Below are 23912 nucleotides of genomic sequence, written 5' to 3'. Positions count from 1 at the left end.
ACACACATGCCCATAGGTGCACAAGGGCACACAGCTCGCAGTGTGTGGCATCCTGGGGGGGGGGGCCTCTGACGCCTCGAAGTCAAGGTCATGCTGGCTGGGCCTTCGCCCTCTGCAACAGGAAGGGCTGCAAGAGAGTCGTAGGTAGGGGAAGGGGACCAGTCAGGACCCTGGTGCACAACAATAGCAGCAGCCGTAGTCAGAGCAGCCACAGATGACCTTTGTGGGAAGTGTAAACCGCACGCATTTTTTTCCAGATTTTAAGACCTCTATTCCTTCTCATGATGCTAATAGGAAATCAGGACTTAAAAAGATCAAATAACTTGCCCCAGAAAAACAGAGCCAGAGAGTGGAAGAGCTGGGCCTCAAATCCAAATGTTTCCTACTCAGCCATGCTGTGTGTGTTTCAGAGCTTAACAATGTTTACCTGCTCAAAACTAAAAGTGCTCAATGTTTAGAGTTTTCAATTCCAGTTCACAGACACATCAATAATCGTTTCTATTTCTATTTATAGCCCCTGAGCGTGTGGTGAAGAGTGAAGGGCAAGTCCTTCCAAGCTACATACTACTTTGTAATCATCTCACACAGCAGTTCCAGGGTGGTTTCAGCTCAGAGCCAATGGTCACTGCAGCTGTCCACAGGGTGGAAGAGGCAGGAGGGCAAACGCCACGCCTCAGCTTTGTACCCAGCTTGCAGCTCTGTGGATCAAAGGCTTCCCAGGGATGTCAGTGGGGAGGTACAGTGGCATCTCCTTCACAATGCTGCAGGATATAGGCACCGCAGCAGGGCAGGAAGCCAGGCATGGTAGCACATGTGTGTAATCCCAGCATTCAGGAGGCTGAGGCAGGAGGATTGATTACCACGAGTTCAAGGCCAGCCTAGGTTACACAGTGAGTTCAAGGCCACCCTGAACTACATAGCAAAACCCTGTCTCAAAAAGTAAAAATAAAAAAAATTTAAAAAGTGGGGCAGGAGAAAAGCTGAAACCTCAGGAATCTCAGGTATCCTTCAAAATGGTGCTGGAGGCTCAGTGCTATGCTAAGTGATTGCCAGGGGAAGGGACTCAGCATACAGTAAATGCCTTTGTGGGGGGAGGTCTTTTGTTTCATTTAACCCAGGACCACGAAGAGGTGGCTGTTGTTATCTGATTTTTGTGAGGCTAGTGTGGTACTCAGTGACCAGCCTAGATCCCACAATCCACTCCGCATGCACCAGCAGGCTGTTCTGGCTCCGGGGAGCCATGGGCAGGCAGACAGCCTGGCTTCTCATTCCAGCACCAAGAAATGGCAGAGAACTCTCTGAGCTGCCTTCTGTGCCCCTCCGTTGACTATTTGGTTAGGTTAAGCTAGCTTCTTTCGCTTTTCAAAAATTCTTTCCCAGGCAAGGTGTGGGAGCACACACCTACAATCACAGCTACTCAGGAGCCTGAGACAGGAAGACTTCAAGCTCAAGGCCAGCCTTGGCAACACACCAAGGCCCTGTCTCAAAGCAAACATTAAAAGCCTGAAGATTTAGCACCATGAAAGCTATGGGGTTCAAAGCTCCAGGGCCAACCAACCACCACCAACAACAAAAAAACTCTTTGCAAATCTTTAAAACGATGTGTCGAAATCCAGCCAGCCCAAGGTGATTCGCAAGATTTCTGCTTGTTGTTGCTGTCACTGTTCTTATTATTATCTCAGTGCTTTATATTTGAAGCTCTTCGATCCAAAGCACCTACTGTTATTATTTTCAATATTCAAGCCATCCCTGGTTAGGTCAGAGACCTCTTCATGCCAGTTAAGTTGGGGGTTTCTCACTGTAATTTTCATCCAGTAAATGAACAGGAGGCATCTCAGGGAAGCCTGGATGCCCTGTCCTGCACACCCTCCCAGGACACCAGGCGTGCAGCCTATAAAACAGAGGACCCTCTGGAAAGCTGTTAACTGTCCGCCTCATACCACCAGAAGTCAGAGCTCTTCCTTCCAGAAAAGAGAAGTTGTGGAGTGCACTTGTCTTTTTCCAAATATAAACTTGGAAAAGGAACCTAAAATAAACAGTTTGGGAATAAAGTTTCTGGAAAGAATCCAAACTGGGTCTACCAGCTTTTATTTACAGAATTGTGAAAGCCATTCTTCTGAGAAGAGCCTCTGGCTTTCAAATCTACCTTCTATTAGTACAGAGCCAAAGTTCTCTTGTGGGAGGACTCTGGGAAGTGAGCATGGGGGTCATAGAGACCACACCCGGACCAGGCCGCCCCTCTCCTCCTGGTTCTGTCCTCATGTAGCCCTCATGTGGCCACGTCTGCCATAAAGAGGGATCAATCTGAGTTGTTTGTAGGAAACTGACGCACCTTGAGACCATAACACTAAGTGAAATAAGTTAGAGAAATAATCTTTCATGTTTACAACTCTGCTGGAGCTCACAGATGACGACACAGCTTCTGAGCTATCTGATGAATAATTTAGCCGGTGCTTTACAAAAAGGCAAACACTGACCCAGATGATAATATCCACCTGGAGCCCATCAGTGGTACTTGGGGCCGAGGGTGGGGGCGTGAGGAGGGGGTTGGCTATCAGACCACCAGTAAAAATCAGAAGAATGCTCTCTTTTTTTTTGGTACAGGAATCAAACTCAGGACCTTCTGCTTGCCAGGCAGGCACTTGTGCCACTGAGCTACATCCCCAGCTTCAGAAAAATGCTCTTAGTGAGCTCTCCAGGGGCCTTTTCTTGCATACTATTTTGGGGCATACAAGCCACATAAGCCTGCCCACAGACCCAATGCACAAGTGAGGCCACCCAAGTCCAGATGAGCCTTAGTTTCTGCCTAATCAGCAGAGATCCCTGGTGTGACTCATGCTGACATTAGCCTTTAAGTCACAGCTTTGGAATTCCTTCAGATCCGCTATCCTTCCATGATCAACATGCTGATCACTGCCGATGAGATTCCACAAGTCACCTTCTTAACCAGAGGAGAGAGAGCTAGAAGCTCAGAGGCTCAGAACTGGCAACAATGCCAAAGTTTTCCTGTCTACGACTTCTTCTACTTCTTCCACAGGGATGGGGCCACCAATATGCCAATAAAACCATCCAACAACCAGCTCATCTGTGAGGCTGTGCATCCCAATACTGCCCTTTCCTACTGGAGTCAAAACTACTTCTGGTGAAATCACCCTGAAGAGGAATAATTATTACACTTGCCCTCCTCAGTGCAGAGAAGACCCTTCAAATATGCCTTCTCCCCAGTCTTTAAAATCCAAAGTCCCAGATCCTTCAGAGGTCCCCTTATGATGAGGTTCCTCTGGCAAAGTTATGGTTCACTGCTAACGGTCCTCCAAAGTCCCAAGGGCCCAAAGGTGGGCTCTTTGGAAGCTGAATGGATGATAGGGGATTAGCACTGCCTTGCTGTTAGGAGGGAGGGCCTGGTTGGTAGAGGTGGTCCTGGGGGTGTGGCCTAAAAGGGTTTATCTCCTCCCCAGTTCCTCCTCTCCCTCCACTTCTTGTGCTCCATGCTATGAACAGCTCTCCTCTGACAGACCCCTGTGCCATGCGCCCTGCCTTGGAGCCAGCAGGCTATGACTGAAACATGAGGCAAAATAGACCGCTCCTCTAAGATGTGGGTCTTCAGTATTTTGGCCCAACAGTGAAGGAAGTAACTAAAACAAGCACTAAGATTTTGAGGTTCTTAAAACACTCTTCAATAGGACAACAACCTTCAGGCATCCCTGAGGTTACCTGTGACTTACCTTCAGCACATGTGTCACATACCAGCTCATACTGAACTTGGGATCAACCAAAGCCACTTGAGCTTTTTTCTGAAGGACAGAGGCTCAGAGAATGATGGCCAGGGTGCTCCCACATGGTGCTGCCTGTTGCTCTCCAGACAGTACCTCACTTGTGTCCTACTCAGTACCACCAGGGCCACCAAGGCAGGGGGAGGCACACCTGGGTCAGGGCTGCAGGGGCTCTGCCTGTTGGCTACCTAACCTGGGTAAACTGGTACTGTGTCCCTCAGCTGCCAATGGACGAGACCTAACTCACCATGTCATTGTATGATTGAATTTATAGAAAACACTTATTTAGCATGGTGCTTGGCTTAAACAAACACTCTATGAATTAGATTTTCTTTTTCTTTTCTTTTTTTTTGGTCTTTTTGAGACAGGGTCTCGCTATGCAGTTCAGCCTGGCCTTCGCTTTGTAGCCCAGGCTGGTCTCAAACTCCGAAAGATCCTCCTGATCAGTCTCCCAAGTGCTGGGATTACAGGCGTGCACCACCATGCCCAGCCTACATGAATTATACTTCTACCACCATCATTATTAGTATTCTACCATCACATTTATAAATATCAGCACAGATACGCTTTTTATCATCATGTTATACTCTTCCCCTTCTTTTATCACAGAAACACAAGCTTGATTTTTGCTGCCTGAAAAGTACATCACAAACTGCTTTCCAAAAGCTGCTGTGGTGCAGAATGCCAGCGTCACTGTATCCTTGGCCAAGCACAAAGTAAGGACGACCTTGACCTAGTTATTATCTCATTAACAGGGAGAAAGTTGTGCCACATATAGTCCTTTCTTAATGTACAATAACACTTCATTTCCTAAATAACTGCACATATTTCTTTTGAACTACTCTAATTATATGGTATCTACACTAGAAACAGTGTTCTGTATTAATTTTAAGCTTACTTTATTAAAATATTCTGCAGGACATGATGGTACACACCTGTAATCCCAGCACTTGGGAGGCTGAGGCAGGAGGATCGTTGCAAGTTAGAGGCCAGCCCGGGCAACATAGTGGGACCTTGTCTCAAAAAAAAAAAAACAAAACCCAAACTGTATCCTAATTATCAGTTGCAAATAACAAGAAGTATCACGAAGTCACACAAAGTTATGGGCTTTTATCTTCTTCTATAGGTGGAAGACAGTAATGGCTGGAGGAAAAATCAGTATTTGTAGTTTTCAAGAGTGTGGCATTTCACTACGCCATTCAGACTAAAGGTACGGTGAGCACATCACTCTCAGTGGAATGCGCTCCAAGTTTTTAAGATACAGTAATTGTAGAGAAGTCAAAATGAAAGTCTTGCTACTTCCCCTTGGTCAAGATGAATTTTCCAACCGCTGACATGTCAAACACGAAAAAAGTTAGCTTCAACTTCCCAGTGGGAGAAACCACCACTGGGCTGAGATGGTTTGGGAAACTTTAGCCTACTGAGAGTTTTAAATAAACATGAACTGGGTTTTTAAAGGGGTCAGAGCGTGTCCATTAGGCTGTAGGAACAGTTTCTCAACGAATCATTATAGTAAGTGCTTGTGTAGCCTTGTTCATAAGACTGTCCAGAAAACACATGTGGCAGTGTCATCCTTTTAACAACTGGCAGCAGACATAATCACTGCTATTGTGTAAGAAGACTATTGTAGTGTACACATAGGACACACTCGTGCCCTTCTGGCCTGGTGCAGTGTTCGAAGCAGGAGAGAGGCTTCCTGAGACCAGCACCAACCCCCGGGTGCTTGCTGAATGAGCAATCGCTCAGGCTGCATCCCAGACCTGCTGAACCAGAGACTTGGAGGGTGTGGTCCAGTCACTGTGTTTTCACAAGAGCCCTCAGTAGACTGGATGCACTCTGAAGTTTCAGAACCACTGCTATACAGCAGGGGTTGGCAAACTTTTTCCAAAAACCAGACAGTAAATATTAAGGCTTTGCAGGATAAGAAGCAACACTGAGGCTATTGTGTAACTGCAAAATGAGATGCTAAAAACCATTCTTAGCTCACAGGCATAAAAACACAGGCAGGCCAGGCATGGTGGTGCATGCCTGTAATCCCAGCACTTGGGAGGCTGAGGCAGGAGGATCGTTGTGAATTCGAGGCCAGCCTGGGCTACAGAGTGAGTTCAAGGTGAGTCTTAACTGCATATCAACACCCTGTCTCAAAAAAGACCAAAAAAACCCACAAGCGTCTCATCAGTGTGCTCGCTCATCCCTGCTCTAAGGTACCTCAAATCTCCTTCAGAAATCCACGGAAATCCTCACATAGCAGAATATAGGGTCTTCCCTAATATACATTGCTTATTTCTAAAATTGTCAGCTTACCTCTCATACCCCAAGAACCTGCAGCAGAAGCACGACAATATATGACTGAGAATTTACTAGGCATCTAAGAGCATCTGCCTGCTCTGTGCCAGCCACTGCCAAGGACACACAGGAAGTACAAGCAAAATCACGTTCGTGTCCAGAACCTCAGTGCTGCTTGCTCATGCTGTCTCAGGCAATCCTCATTAACAATCCTACAAACTACAGTGTTAACAATCCCATTTTTACATATGAAGAAATCGGGGCTCAGAAAGATTCTTTTCATGATGTCACAGACTTTATGAGTAGCACCACTAGCTTTTAATTCAGGCTTCCTGGATTCTGTGAGCTCTGTACCACAAAAGTCACTATGTTCTATAGTTGTGTGTTCTAGAAAAATGATTCTTAATCTCAAGGCTTGCAAGGAATCAAGGAATGAAGATCAACAGACATAAAACTCCAAGAGAAGCACAGGAAGCAGTATTGAAAGTGTTAACACGGTGCCTGCATATTAGGAATCCTTTACTATAGGGCTTACCAGAAGAGTCAAAGAGATTCACCCTGGACACTTGAAGTGCTCTTAAGTGAGGTGTAGTAGGTAGAATAAAGTCCCATCACCCACACAGAAATTTCTGTCCCAATCCCGGGAAACTGTGTCTCCTCAGCAAGAGGAATCAACTGGAGAGATTATCCCAGATAATTCAAATACTGAAGTGCGCACCCCTAGTGTGGTGGCATTTGGAGAAGGAGCCCCTAGGACTCATCAGGTTCAGATGAGGTTCTGAGATGGAAGCTTCACGACAGGACGGGTGTGCTTCTGTGGAGAGACTCCAGTGAGCCAGCTTCCTCGACAGCAGGGAAGCAGCTGTCTGCGAGCCAGGAAGGCCTTCCCACCCCTAGAACTGTGAGAAAAGAACTTCCTGTCATCTGAACCATCGGTCTGTTATTCTGTCAAGGCAACCTGAGCAGACAACGCACTGATGAATGTGAGAAAGACTCAATGGCTACCCACTGGCTCTGCAGATGCAAGGGGCTCAGAGGCAAGGATGCAGGTGGCTCTGAATTTGGAAAAGAGAAGGAAACGGATTCTTCGTGAGAGCTGGTGAGAAGGTCCAGTGATAAGGCCTTGATTTTTAGCCTGGCAAGACACACAGTGCAATTCTTACCTGCGGAACTGAAAGATAAATTTGTGTTTCTTGCAACCACTTGCTGTGTGGGAACTCATTACAGAAGCAACAGGGAAGGAACCCAGGTGAGAGACAAGGAAGGCTGGCCCTGTACCATGCCTCGGCCCTATGACTGAGTAAGGGTGGGGAAGGACAGACAGGTCCCGCCCAGGTAACCAGGGCAGGGGACAGCATGTAGAGCCCAGGGTGTGGCTGTGCAAAGACACAGACGTCAGTCAGCATGAGTCCCCAAGCAGTGGCAGCCAGGCAAGAGCAGACACGTGGGGCGCAGTTCAAGGTCAGACAGGGCCAACCCAAGACAAATCAGGGCAGTCCCAGGCTCAAGAAAAATAAGGATGAAGAGATCAGAAAAAAGGAAGGGCAGGGTGAGAAGTAAATGCTAAATTATTCTCACTTTTCTTTCAATCCTACATAAAATCTTCTCACTAGAGAAGCGATGCATTAAATTGTCACACACTCTTAATGCTCTGACCAGAAGAGGGACCCTCTGTGAAATGGGGGCCCTCAGAGCAGTTACAACACACCTAACCAGCTGTGGTAGCCAGCACCTTAATCCCTTACTGAATGTGCCTGACTTATTTGTGACAATTTAATCTGTCCTTAAGACTTTCCTACTAAATATATTCAAAAGAATGTGCTACGAAAAGCAGTTCTAGAAAAAGAGTTCCCAAAATGCTACAAATGATGTCAGCAACATCACAGGGTAAGTACAGAGTTTCCTCAGGTGACTTTTGAAAGGAGATAACACTTATTTTGAAATAAAGATTTCAGGACCAGGAATCTGGCTTTTTAAAAAAGTCAGACTCATGGCCTTATAATAACTCAAACTTGGCACGCCATGATAGACGGGTGCAAGACGACAAAAATAGGAGACCCTCGAGGTCAGGTGCATGGGCAGCCTGCTGGACACACGGAACTTCAGAAAGGCTACTGAGTGGGTACCAAGAGCCCTGTGACTTTGTACTCTTCCAACTGTGGGTGGGGTCTATGTCCCACTGACCTGAGCACAAGTAAGACATTCCCTGTCGCCCAGCTCCAGTCACCTGGCTACAGGGAGACCCCACAGGGTGCAGAGGACACAGCAGGGCAGGGACATCAGGGGCCACCTTCAGGTTCCCAGACTCCTCCTGGCCCTGAGCAGGGTGCTCTCCCACAAGCTGGCCTTTCCCTGTACAACACACCAGTATCCCAGGGCCACCATCCTCCTGTTTCCCAGTGAATCTAGAGAGTTACTTGATAACTGTTTTCCCCAGATTTGAAATCAGGATTTATCATTTGCATACCTGGATTATTCCCATGATGACTAGGTTTCATGACCTATGCTGTTTTTTAAAAATTTTTAAATCTTTTTTTTAATAGTACATGTTTGCAGTACACAATGACCATTTAAAAAATATTTTCTATCATGCACAGGATTTGTGTGGGGCAGACCTGCCACATATGTGCAGCCTGTCATCTTGAGGCTGAAAGTTACATTGAGTTTTTCTGATGCATGTCTCTAGGTCTAGATCAATTACAAACTTACAAATGTTACACATACATTTACTTTGACTAGTTGGTAATGCTTCCATATTTATTCATTTTCTTCCCAAACTAGGAAAGGCAGGAACTGGAGAAGAAAGAAATGGAAAGGGAACTCTAGCGTGATTCTCAGCACCATCCAAACCGCAGGGGAGGGGTCCTCAGCAGCCAATGTGACAAGGTGGTTCACACAGCAAGACCAAAGATGGAGGGCATCCCTGAATCAGGTGGCAGGTAAACAATGCCCATTTCTGGAGCGAGGACATCACAGCTCACCTCTGCCGTCTAGGTTTGTTAACTGGCTAATGGTGACCAGCGTCACGGCATCAAGACTTTAACAGAAACCTGGGAACAAGAACAGTACTCACCCAGCCCAGAGATGTTTATTGCTTTCACTGATTTCTTCATTTTGTAAAGAACCATCCGGTCCACATCCAAAGCCTAAAATACAGAGAATTTGCCCATTAAAACGTGTGTGCTTAGACACTACACCCCAGAGTACCACGTGCGAGCCCTGGAGGCCCCAGGGCTGCTCTGGGACACATACCCTCTTGCCGGGGTGCAGCATTGCTTTCAAATGGCAAAGAGCAGCAGTTTTGTTAGAACTACAAAAAACAGCTCTGCTCCTGCCTCGCCCACCTGAAGCAGGTGGTCCTGGTCACAGCATCAGCAGGACATGGCCCTCCGCAGTGAGGTATGGGGACCTCGACACACAGCTCCACCACATCGCAGTGCCCTGTGTGCAGCAAGCCTCCAGCCAGTGTGTGGCTGCCCATGTCTATGTCCTGTGCCCCAGGGGGAAAGGAGGGCAAGGCAGCCTCAGAGATGCCACGTCCCAGGACCACAGACACAGGTGGTCCAGGGGCAGGCAAACCACTCCTGACTTTTGGAAAGACACAGACACAAATCTATCAGCTGAGGCAGAAAGCCCATTCCTAACCGTTCCCATCTCTCAGCTCTCTTGTCCAGAAACTGGCAGTAATAATACCTAGCTTTGCAAGGCTGAATGATTAAATAGACCCACCAATATCTAGTATTCAGCAAAGAGTAATAGAGCAGCTGTCACGCAGGAACAGTATATGGCACTTGCCATGCCTGTAAACAGCAGGCTCTCAAATGTATTTGTTCAAGGACTCTGAAACTTGGAGACCTATTTACACAAAAGACACAGACTAAAACGCCCTTGGAACCGCGTAATGCAGAGGAGCTTGGCGGTCAAGGGTATCAACTTTTAGTTGAACATCTGTAAACTGGCAGAGCGATGCCAATGACAGGGCCGCTGTGCCAACCACATTAGGAACGTCAGGGAAGCACACAGCCCAGCGCCTGGCATCGTGGAGCTTGGTAACAGCGCTGCTGCTGCTGCTGCTGCTGCTTACAGGTTCCTGTCACAAAGCACTCAATGGGTAAGCATCTGAGAGCTGAGAGTAATGGAGTGGGGACCCCATGCTTCCCAGATCACCTCTGGGATCAGCTTACAGAGGCAGCACCTTAGACCTAGTAACGCAACAATGGTGGTGGTTTTATTGGAATGTGTGATCCATGCTGGCAACTTTATAAACAGAAAGTTGACCACCAGGCTTTCCAGAATACTTACAATATAAAAAAGTGTTTTCATCACACCATTGTATTTGTGTCCAAACTCACAGAATCATGACTTGGGCCATAACTACCTGTGGCCACAGGCTCATCCATGGTAACAAATGTCCCTCTGTGGGGATGATGATAGTGGGAAGGGTGTGCACATGTAGGGCATGTAGGAATGCTACTTCGTGTGTGTTACAGTACTGCAGATGGAACCCAGGGCCTTCACAGTGGGCTCCACCCCCAGCCCTTTTTTATTTTTAGACAAGGCCTTCAGCTAAATTGCCCAAACTGGGCTCAAACTTGTGATCCTCCTGCCTCAGCCTCCCAGAGTGCTTGGAATTACAAACATGTGTCACCATGCCTGGCTTTTCTGTTTAATGTTGCTATGATCCAAAACCTAAAAATGTCCATTAAAAAAAAAGGAATCGGGGCTGGGGATTTAGCTCAGTGGCACAGCGCCTGCCTGGCAAGCACAAGGTCATGAGTTCAATTCCGGGTACCAGAAAAAAAACAAAAAAAAAGGAATTATTTTCTGCCCTGTTGTAGAAAGGAACTGGTAACAGATGCAAGATAGTTTTTAAAAAAATTTTTTTTTGAGACAGGGCTTACTATGGAGTTTAGGCTGGCCTTGAACTCACTATGTAGACCAGCTTAACCCCAAACTCTCAGTCATCCTCCTGCCTCAGCCTCCCAAGTGCTGGGATTACACATGTGCACCTGGCAAAGAGCTGATGTTTCTTTCATTGGCACATCCCAGTGCCTTGTGGAGAGCAGCACACTGTGCCAGCAGATAGTGTTGCCCACACAGAGGGGACTGCAGATGGGGTACTGGGAGGTTGCTCAGTGATGCTCAGTGTGTCAGGAAGTGGATTCTGGGAAAAGCTACCCAAAGAGGCAGGAAGTGGGTGGAACCACAGTTCAGAAGCCAGTTGGGCTTGATGCCAGGTACAGGCTCCTGGGAATTAGCCTGGGACATCAACCCCCACCCCTCCAGCCTCTGCTCTCCACACCACAGGTGACAGCACGTAGTATCGCCCAAGTGGGCACCATCCTGGAGGCGGGGTCTGTCACTGGGGGACAGGTCAGTGTGGGACAGGTGTCCTCCCTGTGGGTGTGGACACAGCCCTTCCCAGTGCACCCTGCAGGAAATCTTGGGAAACACACCACCATGGGGCTTCTGGCCTGCAGGGTTTCTTGAGTGGGGCAGCTGGGGCACACTGCTGCTTTCCTACATTGCTGAGGACACACTGAAGTGACTGCGTTGGGTGGCAGAGGTGATTTTAATTAAAACCGTGGGAGGGAGAGCAACTCCCTCCCTACTCAAAGACACGCCTTCATTATGGCGCACACTCAGATAACCAGTCAGGCCTCCTAAGAATGATTAGATCTGAAGGACAGGAAAAGCCTGTGTCCAGTAATTTATAAAAACAGCCCTGGAATAATAAAGCAACAAAAATAACAAAACTTTTTAAAGTCTCTAGGAAGCAAAGCTGTCCATTTAGCTAGCTGATTTGTAACCAGATTCAGCACTCACAACTCCCCAAATCTACCCGAACTCGGAGAAGGAAAAACACTGCAACCTTCCACCTTCTGCAGAATTTGTGTGTAAAAACTGTAAACACAAAAATGTAAGAGACAACAAGCATTTAAGTGCAGCTTGCCTGGCTGAAGGCTGAAGTCCAGCCAAGCCTCATTAACTCTGAAGGCCCAGACTCAGACTGATCTTTTAGTTTGTAAAACGAGTTTTACAGAGTAAATTTATTGCATAAACATGACTGTAGGGACATGTCTCAAATATTTCCAAGGAAGCTGGATGGAGTGGTGACTGAGGCAGGAGGATCGCTGTAACTTTGAGGCCAGCCTGGACTACATAGTGAGTTCAAGGCCAGCCGGAACAATATAGCAAGACCCTGTCTCAGAAAACAAAATAAAACAAAAGGAGCCCATGATCAAATATTGCCAAGGAAAATAAGTAAGTGTTGGGCCACATGCAGGGACTGACAGGCACAGGTACAGGTAAGCCCACAGTGGAAGACGGCAACATCCTTGCTCCATCCTCACTGTCTCACCTGTGCCGTCCAGGATGGCAGTCACAGGCCAGAGAGTGATGTTACAATCAAGATGAAAATGTGAAGCACATAAATTCGGCTCTTTGTGCCCTGTTGCCTTGCTGGGGAACTCCAGCTGCACAGGATGCCCCAAGGGCTCCAGCAGCTGGCACGGGCTCAGGCTCTCTTCCTCTGTCCCTGCAGCAAGGAGCTGACCCTGTGACACACCTCTTCCCCGAGCTCAGCAGCCTCTTCTGGGCCCCACAAATTCCTACCTGATGAGGTGGTACCTACATCTTGATGGTAGGCTGGACAGCGTGGCAGCCTCCACAGCCTATCTGAGGAGTTCACCTGGCTCAGGCGGCCACCGGCCAAATCTGGCCACAGCCTTTCTGTGCAGCCACAGCCTAAGGGTTTGTACAGGTGGGACACTTCTGGTCGGATGAGACTCGGGAAGGACTCACTTGGAACCCCAATGCAAAGAAGTGTTAGCCCTCCCAAAGAATTCCACTCTTCTCAATAGTAACCACTCCATGGTTATTACTATGCTTAGGTTTAAAACTTCTGCAGAAATTTATTTTCTCTTTTTTTTTTGAGCCAGGGTCTCACTACACAGTTCAGGCTGGCCTTGGAAACACTATGCAGCTCACAGGGCTTTGAACACACAGCCACCCTCCTGCCTCGGCCTCCTGAATGCTGGGTTGGAGGTGTGCATCACCACACCCAGGTATTTTCTCTATCATATTTTCCTTTTAGGTCCACAAAGCTTCGACTATGATAGGTGCGGAGCAGCCATGTAAGAGGCTGTCCGCTGCAGAGGAGCCCACAGTGTCAGCCGGCCCCATTTTGAGACCTGGAAGCACAGCTAGGTTGCATAGTCAGGAAAGAACATTACTTCTCCAGAATCCAAATGCACTGTCCTGGGGAGGCCGGCAGACCCAGCCTCGCCCCTCCTCCCCGGGGAATCTCCTCTGATCCACGAAAGGCCAACCTGAGCAGAAGAGACAGTTGTGAAAGCCAGTAGACAAAACAAAACCACACTCGCCCAGCTCAGTGCCCCAGGGCAGCTCTGCCAGACTCAAAAGAGTTGCACAAACATTTGGATGGCAGCTGTGTCTCATCACACACTCAACTTTGCAAAATGCACAGAGCATTAATGAAAGTGTCAAACACTTCCCGCAACCTTTTGGGAAGCACGGAACCGCACTGCGGGCTGCAGGCTTGGTGTACAGCAGAGCAATAATGGACACATCTCCTTCTGGGGCTAGCACAAGGCCTGGAGAAGAGCAGGTGTCGCCAAGAATTAAGATCAAATAAACATCCGAGCCAAATCACAGCTGTGTGGAATGTGTACTCCTGAGGACCGACCAGAAGGGCACATTTAGTCATTACCTAATAAAACAGAAGTTAAGCACAAGGACATTTATAACACTCTTCCAAACAGCCGGAAATTGGACAGACCCAAATGTCCGTTGATTGGTAAAATGGGTAAACTGTCGTGTGTTCATATTACAGAGAGTTACTGAGCCATGGAAAGGAACATGAATGAATCAGACAAAAAGGCAAAAACAGAAGGATACTGCAGTGTTAGACTACAAGACTGCCAGACACAGGCAAACCTGGACTGTGATGTTGATGTCTGGGACAATCAAAGACAAAACTACAAATGACAGCAAGGAGAAGGTGACGGGCCGTTAGGGTGGCAGTGACTCTGACAGCTGTGATGGGGAAGGGGGCCACACTGCACCCCTGGATGCTGACCATGACCGGGACACCAGGGGACAGAGGCAGCAGATTCACAGTAAATTACCCATGAGTCTAGTTACGGCTCAGTGGCGGAGCTTAGCATGCATGAGGCCATGGGTTCAATCCTTAGTATCAAAAATAAAAAATAAATTACACATGTATGTTTATCTGATGAGATATGCAAACAAAATGAAAGGAAATTTAAAGCATTTTTTAATAGGAAAAAAGGATTAACCAACTAGAGTTTGGAGAAAGAGAAAATGCTGCCAAAATGCAAGTGAACTCTCGGGGTGAAGTTACTGGGCCAGCTTTCGGACAATATGCAACTGCTGCACCATCAGGGAGAAGCTGGGGACAGGCAGAACCGCAGCTGAAGCTGGCCCACTGCTCTGGGATTTGGGGTAACACCAGAGCTTCCCAGCAGCCTGCCCAGTAGTCCTGGGCACTCACACTCAAGTTCTTCATCTAATCTTAAAGGGTAACCCCAAGGGTAGGAGACTAGACAGAAAACTCATCTGTCACCTTTGTCCCATGTGTGGTTTCCACTTCTTGGATTCTACTCCCGTTCACAGACCCAGTGGGGAGGAACAGTGAGCAGCCCTTCCACAGTGAGTAGCCTGGACACAGTTACCCTGGCCACAGTTTTCGGTCATCCTCATGCAGGTAGTCTGAGGACAAGAAAGCAGGGCAGTCTGCACAAGACACAAAAGCAACTACTTAAAATTCCACTTAAGGACGTAGAAAAATACAAGCTTCTGTATAAACTAATTAAGCATCTACACACAATTTGTAAAGGGAAGGGACAGACAAGTGTTGCACTGTACATGCAAACTGTGTGTGTATGTGTGTGTGTGTGTGTGTGTGTGTTTGTGTGTGTGTCTGTATAAAGGCATAGAAAGACAAGCACTGCCAGGCGTGGTGGTGTGGTGTTACATGCCTGTAATCTCCATACTCAGGAGGCTGAAGCAGGAAGATTGCTGAGTTCAAGGCCAGCCTGGACTACAAAGTGAGTTCAAAGCCAACCTGAACTGCATAGTGAGACCCTGTCTCAGAAAGACAGGACAAGACAAGACAAGACAAGACAAGACAAGACAAGACAAGACAAGACAAGACAAAACAAGACAGAGAGAAGAGAAGAGAAGAGAAGAGAAGAGAAGAGAAGAGAAGAGAAGAGAAGAGAAGAGGGGAAAGAAAAAAGTAAAGAAAATCACTGTAAGAAAAGGAGGAGATGGGAGGGGAGGGGAGAGGAGGGGAGGGCAAGAAAGAAAAAAGAAAATCACTCTTCCTTGGGGCAAGCTGAAGGATTTCTTTCCCTGTAGACCATCATGAACATAAGTACATTATTCTTGAAATTTTTAAAACTTAAGAGAAATAAAAATCTTCAATATTCTACAGTTTGTTTCCATTTTCTATTGTACCTCCACCAAGCAGAGGATTTCTTTTACCTTCGAGCAGCAAAATGTGTCAAAGGAATAGATTAAACAATAAAACAGGAAGACTCTCAGCTTCACATTTCTACACATGAAAACATACACAGAGGGGCTGAAGATTTAGCTCAGCAGCACAGCACCTGCCCAGCAAGCGCAAGGTTGTGAGTTCAATTACCGGTACCGGGGAGAAAAAACAAACAAAAAAAAACATACATGGAAAACCCCTTGAAGGCGCCACAGGAAGCCATCACACTGGCTCCTGGGGATAGCCAAGAAGATGGTGACGAGAGGCTCAGTGCTGGGCACTAGCAGGCATACTTGTGAACTGTCTATTTAAAGAGAAGTGAATGGTCAGAATGGAATGAAAAGCAGGCCACGCTGACCCAATCTGCAGGGTGGGGCACAGGCCCTGAAGCTCCCCGACTAGCAAAACCATGGGAGGTCCCAGGGACAGCAAACACCCAACAAAGAAGGAGGGGGCTGTGGTGAAAACCCCGGCTGCAGTGGCATCATCGTGAGGCACGCACATGGCACAGCTCTGGGCTTGGGGACACACTGGTGAGGGAGGTTAACATCTTATCAGGCTCTCTGATTCGGGGAGCTGAAACGCCCCCTTCTTTCCCACAGGCTGGTCCTGCAAAGACATTCTAAAGGGATAGTTTTAAAGTAAGAAACGGGGAAGAACCCCTCATGCCCACACTAGGACTGTGTGCCTCCACGCAGTGCACTGCTAGGCAGCTGCTGGCTGTGACTGAAGGGGGTGGTGCCCCAGGAGCGAACACGAGATGCAGGAACTCATGTAGCTCCTGCAGTGCACCACCTGTCCCAGGGAGAGATGCCGGGTCCATGAGGAGTGCCTTTGTGCTCTAGTCCAAAGGACCAGTGCCCATGCACACTCCCCAAACCCTGCCTGGCAGGCCTGGCCCGAACATCTAGCCACTAACTCAGGCTTTGCTGATTACTGTTTCAGAGAAATGGAAAAAGGTGGCAGTGAACTCCAGCTCTGGCAACACTTCACATCCTGACTTGTGTTGGTCGCAAGAAGCATATCCAGGAGCCCAGGGCAGTGGAGAACGGAAGAATGTGTGTCGAGACAACTCCTCCCTGGCCGTGGAACAGAGGCCATGGACACAGACAGTCCAGGCAGCTGGGAGCATGGCTATCACCCCGGACCAGACCCTGAGCTCTGCTGAAGCAGTGGACAGAGCCCAGAGGCTGGGAAGGCGACCTTCAGCTGGGATGAGGTCAGCCTTCCAATCTTCCCAGTACCAGCAGACAATGGAATCCTAGGCTGGACTGATTTCCCCAGGAAACGAGGCTCAACCCACATGAACTTCACTTCTGTAACATAAACAGGAGGAGGAGACGTGAGATTGCTGAGTGTTCTTTCCAAGCTCCAGACAGAAATGAAAAGAACAAAGGAGGATTTGGCTTTCTGAGGCAATGGGCGTCTACCTGGGGACACTGTCACATGCGCTGCACCCTGTGGCTTCTGTCCCCCACCTCTCACCCCATCCAGCATGTTGGGTTTACCACTCCTACCAGGCCCATCCTCCACAGACGCCTTCCTGCTGTCCGCAGGCTGTCATACTTGTGTTTTATGTGTTCTTCCAGAAAGCACATCTTGTAACTACGACCACAGGCTTTAAGTGACAGATGCATTAAAAATGGAAACTGGGTATGGTGGCGCATGGATGTAATCCCAGCACTCAGGAGGCAGAGACAAGGAATTATAGGAGTTTGAGGCCAGTCTGGGCTACACAGTGAGTTCAAGGCTAGCCTCAACTGTATAGTGAGACCTTGTCTCAAAGCGGGGGTGGGTGGAAGTGGGAGGGGAACAGCGCTGAATGCCTTCAGGGAAGAAAGTAGAGGTCAAATTTTTGTCACTGGTTTTAGGACCAGACAGACATGGTCTGATCACTAGCTCGTGACCTCAGCAGATGACCTCTCCTCACTGACTTTGATATCTGCATCTTCCATTGGGAATACTGATACCTGCCTCATTGGGTAAGATCATCAATGTACACACAGTGACTGTCCAGCTGGCACTCAATAGCTGACAGCGAGGATTAATGTCCTCTGCTTTTGTAAGGGCAGAGTATACACTATGCCAAGGAAAGTGTCTGCTAGAAACACATCACCCCCAGGTCTTCCCTGTTGTTAGATAAATACTTTTCAGGACTGGCAATAGCTATAGCAATGAAAAAAGCCCTCCAAGAACAAAATAATTTTGCAGCTCCTGCCAGCCTTTTATTTCTACTAGTAAGCTTTTCCTACTCACATTTTTCAAGCATTTCTGAATGTTTCTCTCTGACTGCCCATAAGGGTAGCAAGGTGTGGCACAGAAGGACACTACGGCCAGCCTGCAGAGGTGGAGTCCCATGTCCCCTCAGCTCTCACACTGGGGTTCAAAAGGAGCAGTACCTGACCTCAAGTGCAAGGTGACAGGGCATGGCTGTGGGCATTCAGGTTCCTCTTCCCTACCTCGGAGACTCCACGTCAGGGAGTTAGCAACAAGGCTCCAGGCAAAGTTGCTCCGTCCTGCCTCTGGGGTATCTCCTCTGCAGCTGGAGTCCAACCAGATCCAAGCTCTGTTCACTGTCCCCCCATAAATAGCCACAGTGTTAAAGCCAGGGGCAGCAGTCATGATGCCCAAGCTTCCAGTGCTCCCAGGAAATGTCACCCCTACAGTGCCACTCAGGTGCACTGTCAGCACCTGAGAGAAACCACCTGACGTTACCACGACAGCAGAAGGCGTGCTGTCTAAAAAGATAGCTCAGGGGCCCATACCGAGAGTGACACTCCAAGGGCACCTGAATGCCATGCTGTATCTTACACAATTCTTAGCACAGCTTGCAAAATCACCACCAACTCCCCAATTTAAAATAGAAGAAACTGGCTCAAAGAATTTAAGGGACTTCCCTAGGGTTATTCATTTGGCTCTGAGCTCATCAAAAGCTAGGAGAGCCATGCAGATGGAGGGGGAGCAGTGTGCAGCTTCCAGAAGTGTGCTCCCCCCTACTTCCTAGCAGTTTCACTTCCAGAGCCAGGAGCTGTAGGTGGGACCTGTCTGACATCTGCTTTCTTAGCTCTCCGGGGAAATAAATCCCCGCCTTCCTCCCACACTTCCTTAAAGCCTTGCCCATTTGCCCCACCCAGCCAGCACTAAAGCCAGGTAGAGCTGCTGCTTCTACTCCCGGAGTGTCGCCCTCTCCACTCCGTTGGGGCAGTCCCCAGCCCTGTGGCCTCCCAGCTCCTGCCACCACACAGCCCGCAAATGGCCCCTCGCTGGCTAGCCTCTGCCCCACAGGAGCCGGGCGTACCTCCAGCCCACCTTGGGTAACCTGCCGTGTCTCAGACTCTTCCTGAGGGCCAGAGGACTGGACAGGAGCTAGGGCGGCTGTGTCCAGGACACACCTCTACCCCTGGGCATTCTGAGGGGAAGATTAAATCACTGCTATCTTCGGTCATGCCATTTACGTCTTCCACTTCCACATTCCTGCTTCCCATCCAAAAGACCTGGCTCATCTCCCTGTGGTGGAAAGAAAGGCAGGGAGCAAGGACAGCTAGGTAGCAAGGCCCAAGAAAAGCAAGAAGGAACCCCAGGCTGCCTGATGTCCCATGCAAAACCAAGCTCTGTACACAGCAACAATCACTTCTGGACAAAGGAGGGACAAGGCCAATAAGGCTCAGGTGTCTTTTTTTGTTTTTTGAGACAGGGTCTTGCTTTGTAGTTCAAGCTGGCCTTGAACTCACTATGTAGCCCAGGCTGGCCTCAAACTCCTTCTGCCTCAGCCTCCCAAGTGCTGGGATTACAGGTGTGCACCACCAATGCCTGGCTTCAGGTGCCTTCTAAGTGCTGGATGACCATGTGTTTCCTCCTGCTTCTACTACACACAGCTCCCCACCCCTAAATGCATCATCACTATTTTTCTGCAGTCCAAAAGGTGCGGCAGTGGATGACAGGGAAGAAGAGCCAAGGGAGGGCCCATGGAGTACAGGAAGTACCCTTCTTACCTCCAGAAAACTACTTCTGGCCCCCTCCCCATTCTCAGACCCAGGCTCACCACAAGGAGCACCGGTATAGGAGAAGACCCAGGCCTGGGCTTCCATACCATCTCCACATACCAAGGTCTGGATCTCCTGGGCCTCTGTTTCCATAAATCCCAACAGGGCCATGGGATGTACCTACAATGGGACCGCTAGGAAGCCCTGTGAGGACCACTGCTTGTCCTCCTCCCCTGGGAGGTCACACCATGCCCGAGGACAGAGGCTGACCCTAGGAGAAAAGGAAGCTTGCCTGGGGCTTGGTCTTTAAGAGGGATCCTCGTAGGGAGTGGTCAGGTGGACATCAGTGGCCACTTCTGGTTGCAGACCTGATTTGATGCTCTGCTCCATTTACCCCCAGGGCTGTCCAGGGTCCTCTGGGAGCCCAAAAGCAAGGCAAGGAAGGTCAGTGTTTGTCCCATGCCTACACACACAGGTTGTTTCACCTGCTGAACCTCCAGGGCCTTCACAGGAAGACTGCTCATAACACACACACAAAAGGGCCTCATTCCATGGTTACAGACAGACAGGTTATAGACACACGCTGCTGGTACACTTCTGGCTGGTGGCCCAGCCACAGGTAGCAGCTGAGAGCCAGGAGGAAGGACATGGGGAGAGAGAGATGAGGACCCTCAAAAGGTGTGGAAGGGCTAGGTGTGGTGGTACATGCCTGTCATTCCAGAACTCAGGAGGCTGAGGCAGGAGGACTGCTAGAAGTTAGAGGCCAACCTGGGCTACAGAGTGAGCTCAGGACTGGCCTACATTACACAGCAAGATCCTGTCTTTAAAGGAGTAAGAAAAGTGAGGAAGGTTCTATTCTTTTTTTTTCCCCATGGTTTTGGGTTGGAGATCACCATGCCCTCAATAGCACCCATGACCATGGGCAGGGGGTGAGGGGCTGGGGCCTGGGAGAGAGGCCAGGCGAGCATGAGCACAGCGCAGGTGCAGGCATCAGTCAGCTTCTGTCCCTGCAGCCAGACACCTGAGAAAGACGAACTCGAGCAAGGAAAGGTTTGTTTGGGCTCTGGCTTCAGCTCCACAGCTGTGAGGCCTATGGTGAGAAAGAGGCTCACAGGGGAGGGCATGGCAGGGGAAACTGTTCACGTCGTGGCGGTAGAGTAGGGGGATCTACTCCCCAAGGCCAAACGCCCCGGCCCATGCACGCTGGTGCCCCCCCCCAGGGTGCCACACTGGGGACTGAGACCTCAGGACACGAGCCTTGAGGGACACTCATATTTAACCTCGAGGCTGTGGCACCAGGCAAAGGTAAGGCCAGCCTGGGTCCCTGTCACTGCGACTGGGCAGGAAGGGACAGAACAGCAAAGGTGGACGGCTGTTGGCTGGGCGCTGAGGGTCAGTATGGCTGTTTGTTTTCAGTACTGCCAGATGCCTGCTTCTCCTCAAGGCAGGGTTTCGGCCCATGAGTTTTGCTTTCGGCTTTCCATCCAAATAAAAGCAAACTGGAAACCCCAGGTAAGAAACACAAGGGAAAGCAAAGGACAGCTCCCAGGGCCACCTGCCATGTGAGGGACACGGCCAAAATGATTCCCTCCCTGCTACAGGGATGCTGGTGCTGCAGACACCATGGAGGGAGACCCAGGGTCCCTAGCTGCATACCGCAGCTGCTGATGCCTGCTGCAACGCCCAGAGCAAGTCTTGGGGGTGTCACATTGGGTGTCCGAGCCCTAGACAGGCTGCTGTGGGCAGAGCGAACACGAATGTCCCAGCTCCAAAAGGCTGAGTCTCAGGCCAAGGTGCTGCATGCTATGACGCTATTACGCACAGTACTTTCTCTGCCTCCAGCAACAGGAGGGACCGAGACAATCCAGCAAAGCCCTGGCTCCCCGGTTCTGCTGATCCCAGTCCCTCAGCTGGGATCCAAGAAGGCTGACATCTGTCACAGTGACTGAAAACAGTAGACTGTGCCAACTGAGAGGACAAGGGCAGCGGCAGGGAGAAGGCAGGGCCCGGGACCCCTGGGGACCATCTGGGGTCTCACCCAGCCACATGTGGCCTTCAAGAATTCACTTCTCTAAAGCTTCAGATGCAAATTCAGTGACAGTGATAGCTTTACAATAGTTTGTACATTATGCTGGGTGTGGTGCACACCTGTAATCCCAGCACTTGGGAGGCTGAGGCAGGAGGATTGTTGCGAGTTCGAGACCAGCCTGAACTTTTGAGACCCTGTCTCAAAAAAAAAAAAAAAAAAAAGTTTGCACTTTAGTTATCGTTCCAAGGAAGAAATAGTACATTTGAATACCTGTGATACAGCAGATTGTTTTTCTTGAAGAACCTAAGATTTCTGCCTAAAAGTCTCAAAAAAAAAAAAAAATTAGTTCTTACCATTATGAATGAGGAGCTATACCCTACTCTGACTGTAAAAATAAATAATTGGTAATGGCAGTAGGTAATTTTTAACTAACAGTTCTGCTGCATTTCCATCTTGGATTTCTCAAAATACCTGGACAGAAATGAAGTGTATTGAGCACAAAAATCGCACCCCAAAGTCATGGCGTGGTGAGGTCCCCCAGCGGAAGGGGCGTGTCAGTCATGAGTGCTCCGTGGGGCTCAGCGCTGGCAGCACACAGGGCTCTGACGCACGGCTCGGCTCATGCAGAGGGGGCGGGGGCAGGACTGAGGTCGCCTTCTTTTTCCACGGCCACAGACGAACAGGTAAGCCAAGACGCCACTCCTGGCTTCTCCTTTCATATTCTCCTGGCCCACTGCTTTTTCTGACCCCAGGTGCCATTTCCTTAGTCTGTTCAAGGTCAACTATTAAAAAGTCGAGAAATAACAAACCAAGAAAATACAAAAAGCTATTTCCACCTTGGGGGAGTAGTTTTAAAAATCTGCAGTCATTCTATCATGTGGATTGGGCAGCGACCACTGCCAAACAGTCTCCACTTTCAAAGACTTAAAATTTCCACAAGCTCCAGGCACAGTGGTACACACCTGTAATCCCACTACTCTGGAAGGCTGAGGTGGGAGGAGGACAAATTTGGGCTCAGCCTGGAAAATTCTGTGACTTACCAAGACTCTATCTCAAAAAAGGGCTGGAATGGAGTTCCAGTGCAAAGGCCCTAAACTCCATGGGAGGGGGGATCCCAGAATTTCCAGGGGTAGTTGAGACCCTAAAGGACAAAGACCAGAGTATAAGCTCCCTCAGGACAGAAATTCCCCTCCCTGCATGGGGCTGGCCGAAGTGGACAGCCAGGGTGAAAGAGAGCAAGGTCTGAGAATGCATAGGATAACTGGCCCCACTGTACCTCCTTCCCTGGCCCAGTGTTTTTCAAACCCAACTCTGTGTGCGGTGGATGAAAAAGGTCTCTCGCTAGAATACAGACTGTCCCAGTGCATAAAACTGTTTCCTCTAGTGAGGCAATGGGAACGCGGAGGCTGCTCTTGTTCCTCTGGGATGGGTGCATGGATGCCACAGGCCCACACATTCACTGCAGCAGACTTTCATTTGTATGAGACAGAGGCGATCCTGCTTTGTACAAACAAACAGAAGCAGATGGCCAAGGGCAGTCTTTAAAAACAAGCTGAAAAGCTCTGACATAGTAGGAAACCAGCCTAGACCGCCTACCACTAACACCATATAATACACCCTTGCAGCCCTTATCTCCAACATGCTTGATGAGAAGGCCCTGAAACTGACTGAGCCACAGTAATACGGCTGACGGGTCTGTGAAACATCGATTCTGTGTACAGCTGGCTCTGCCTTGCCCAACCTTTAAGTGAAGGCAGCCATGCATGTGCACACACACGCATGCATGTGTGCACATGCTACACACCAACGGTTAACATCCTGGCCCCCAATGATGCACTCATTTTTTGTCCTCATTGTTCCAGAGTCACACTGGGCACACAGTCAGCCCTCAGTAAACAGCAAACTCCCCGGGCCGTCAGGATGCCTTGCTCTCCTGCAGGAGACCCTAGAGCAGCTTTTCTCCTACATCTCCATAAATACAGGACCTCAGTGTGCACTGATTAGGAAGACTGCACTGGCCATCTAGGAATTCAGGTCTACACACACATGTGCCTTCCTCAGAATACAACCTGACTTCAGAGCTGCATGCTGAGCCACTACAATCTATAAACTCATGAAGCAATGCCCAGTGTGCTGCCAACAGGCACGCCATAAACCCAAAGGCTGGTACCCCATGGAACGATGGGGTTCCACATGCGTAGGGGGAAGTAGGACACAGCTACAGGTGGTGTGCAGTAGAGTGCAGACTTTTTTGAAAACTTTTTAATAACTATTGAAAATTTTAAAGATTTTTTTTCAAC

At 49.0% G+C, this 23912-nt stretch overlaps 1 protein-coding gene across 1 annotated transcript in view; it reads right to left on the bottom strand.

Annotated features, from left to right (window-relative positions):
• The window catches only part of Asap2 (ArfGAP with SH3 domain, ankyrin repeat and PH domain 2), a gene marked incomplete at its 5' end in the record, with an annotated part of 138851 nt that overhangs the window by 72741 nt on the left and 42198 nt on the right, over positions 1 to 23912 (bottom strand). The window contains 1 exon segment of the mRNA XM_013504338.1: positions 9133 to 9205. Within this exon segment, the coding sequence (XP_013359792.1) occupies positions 9133 to 9205 (73 nt within the window).

This window comes from Chinchilla lanigera, unplaced genomic scaffold, assembly GCF_000276665.1.
Source record: "Chinchilla lanigera isolate Chin_1 unplaced genomic scaffold, ChiLan1.0 scaffold00086, whole genome shotgun sequence".
In the NCBI taxonomy this organism is placed as follows: domain Eukaryota; kingdom Metazoa; phylum Chordata; class Mammalia; order Rodentia; family Chinchillidae; genus Chinchilla; species Chinchilla lanigera.
Note: the sequence above shows the minus strand (reverse complement) of the source record. Positions and strands in the feature narration are given on the sequence as shown.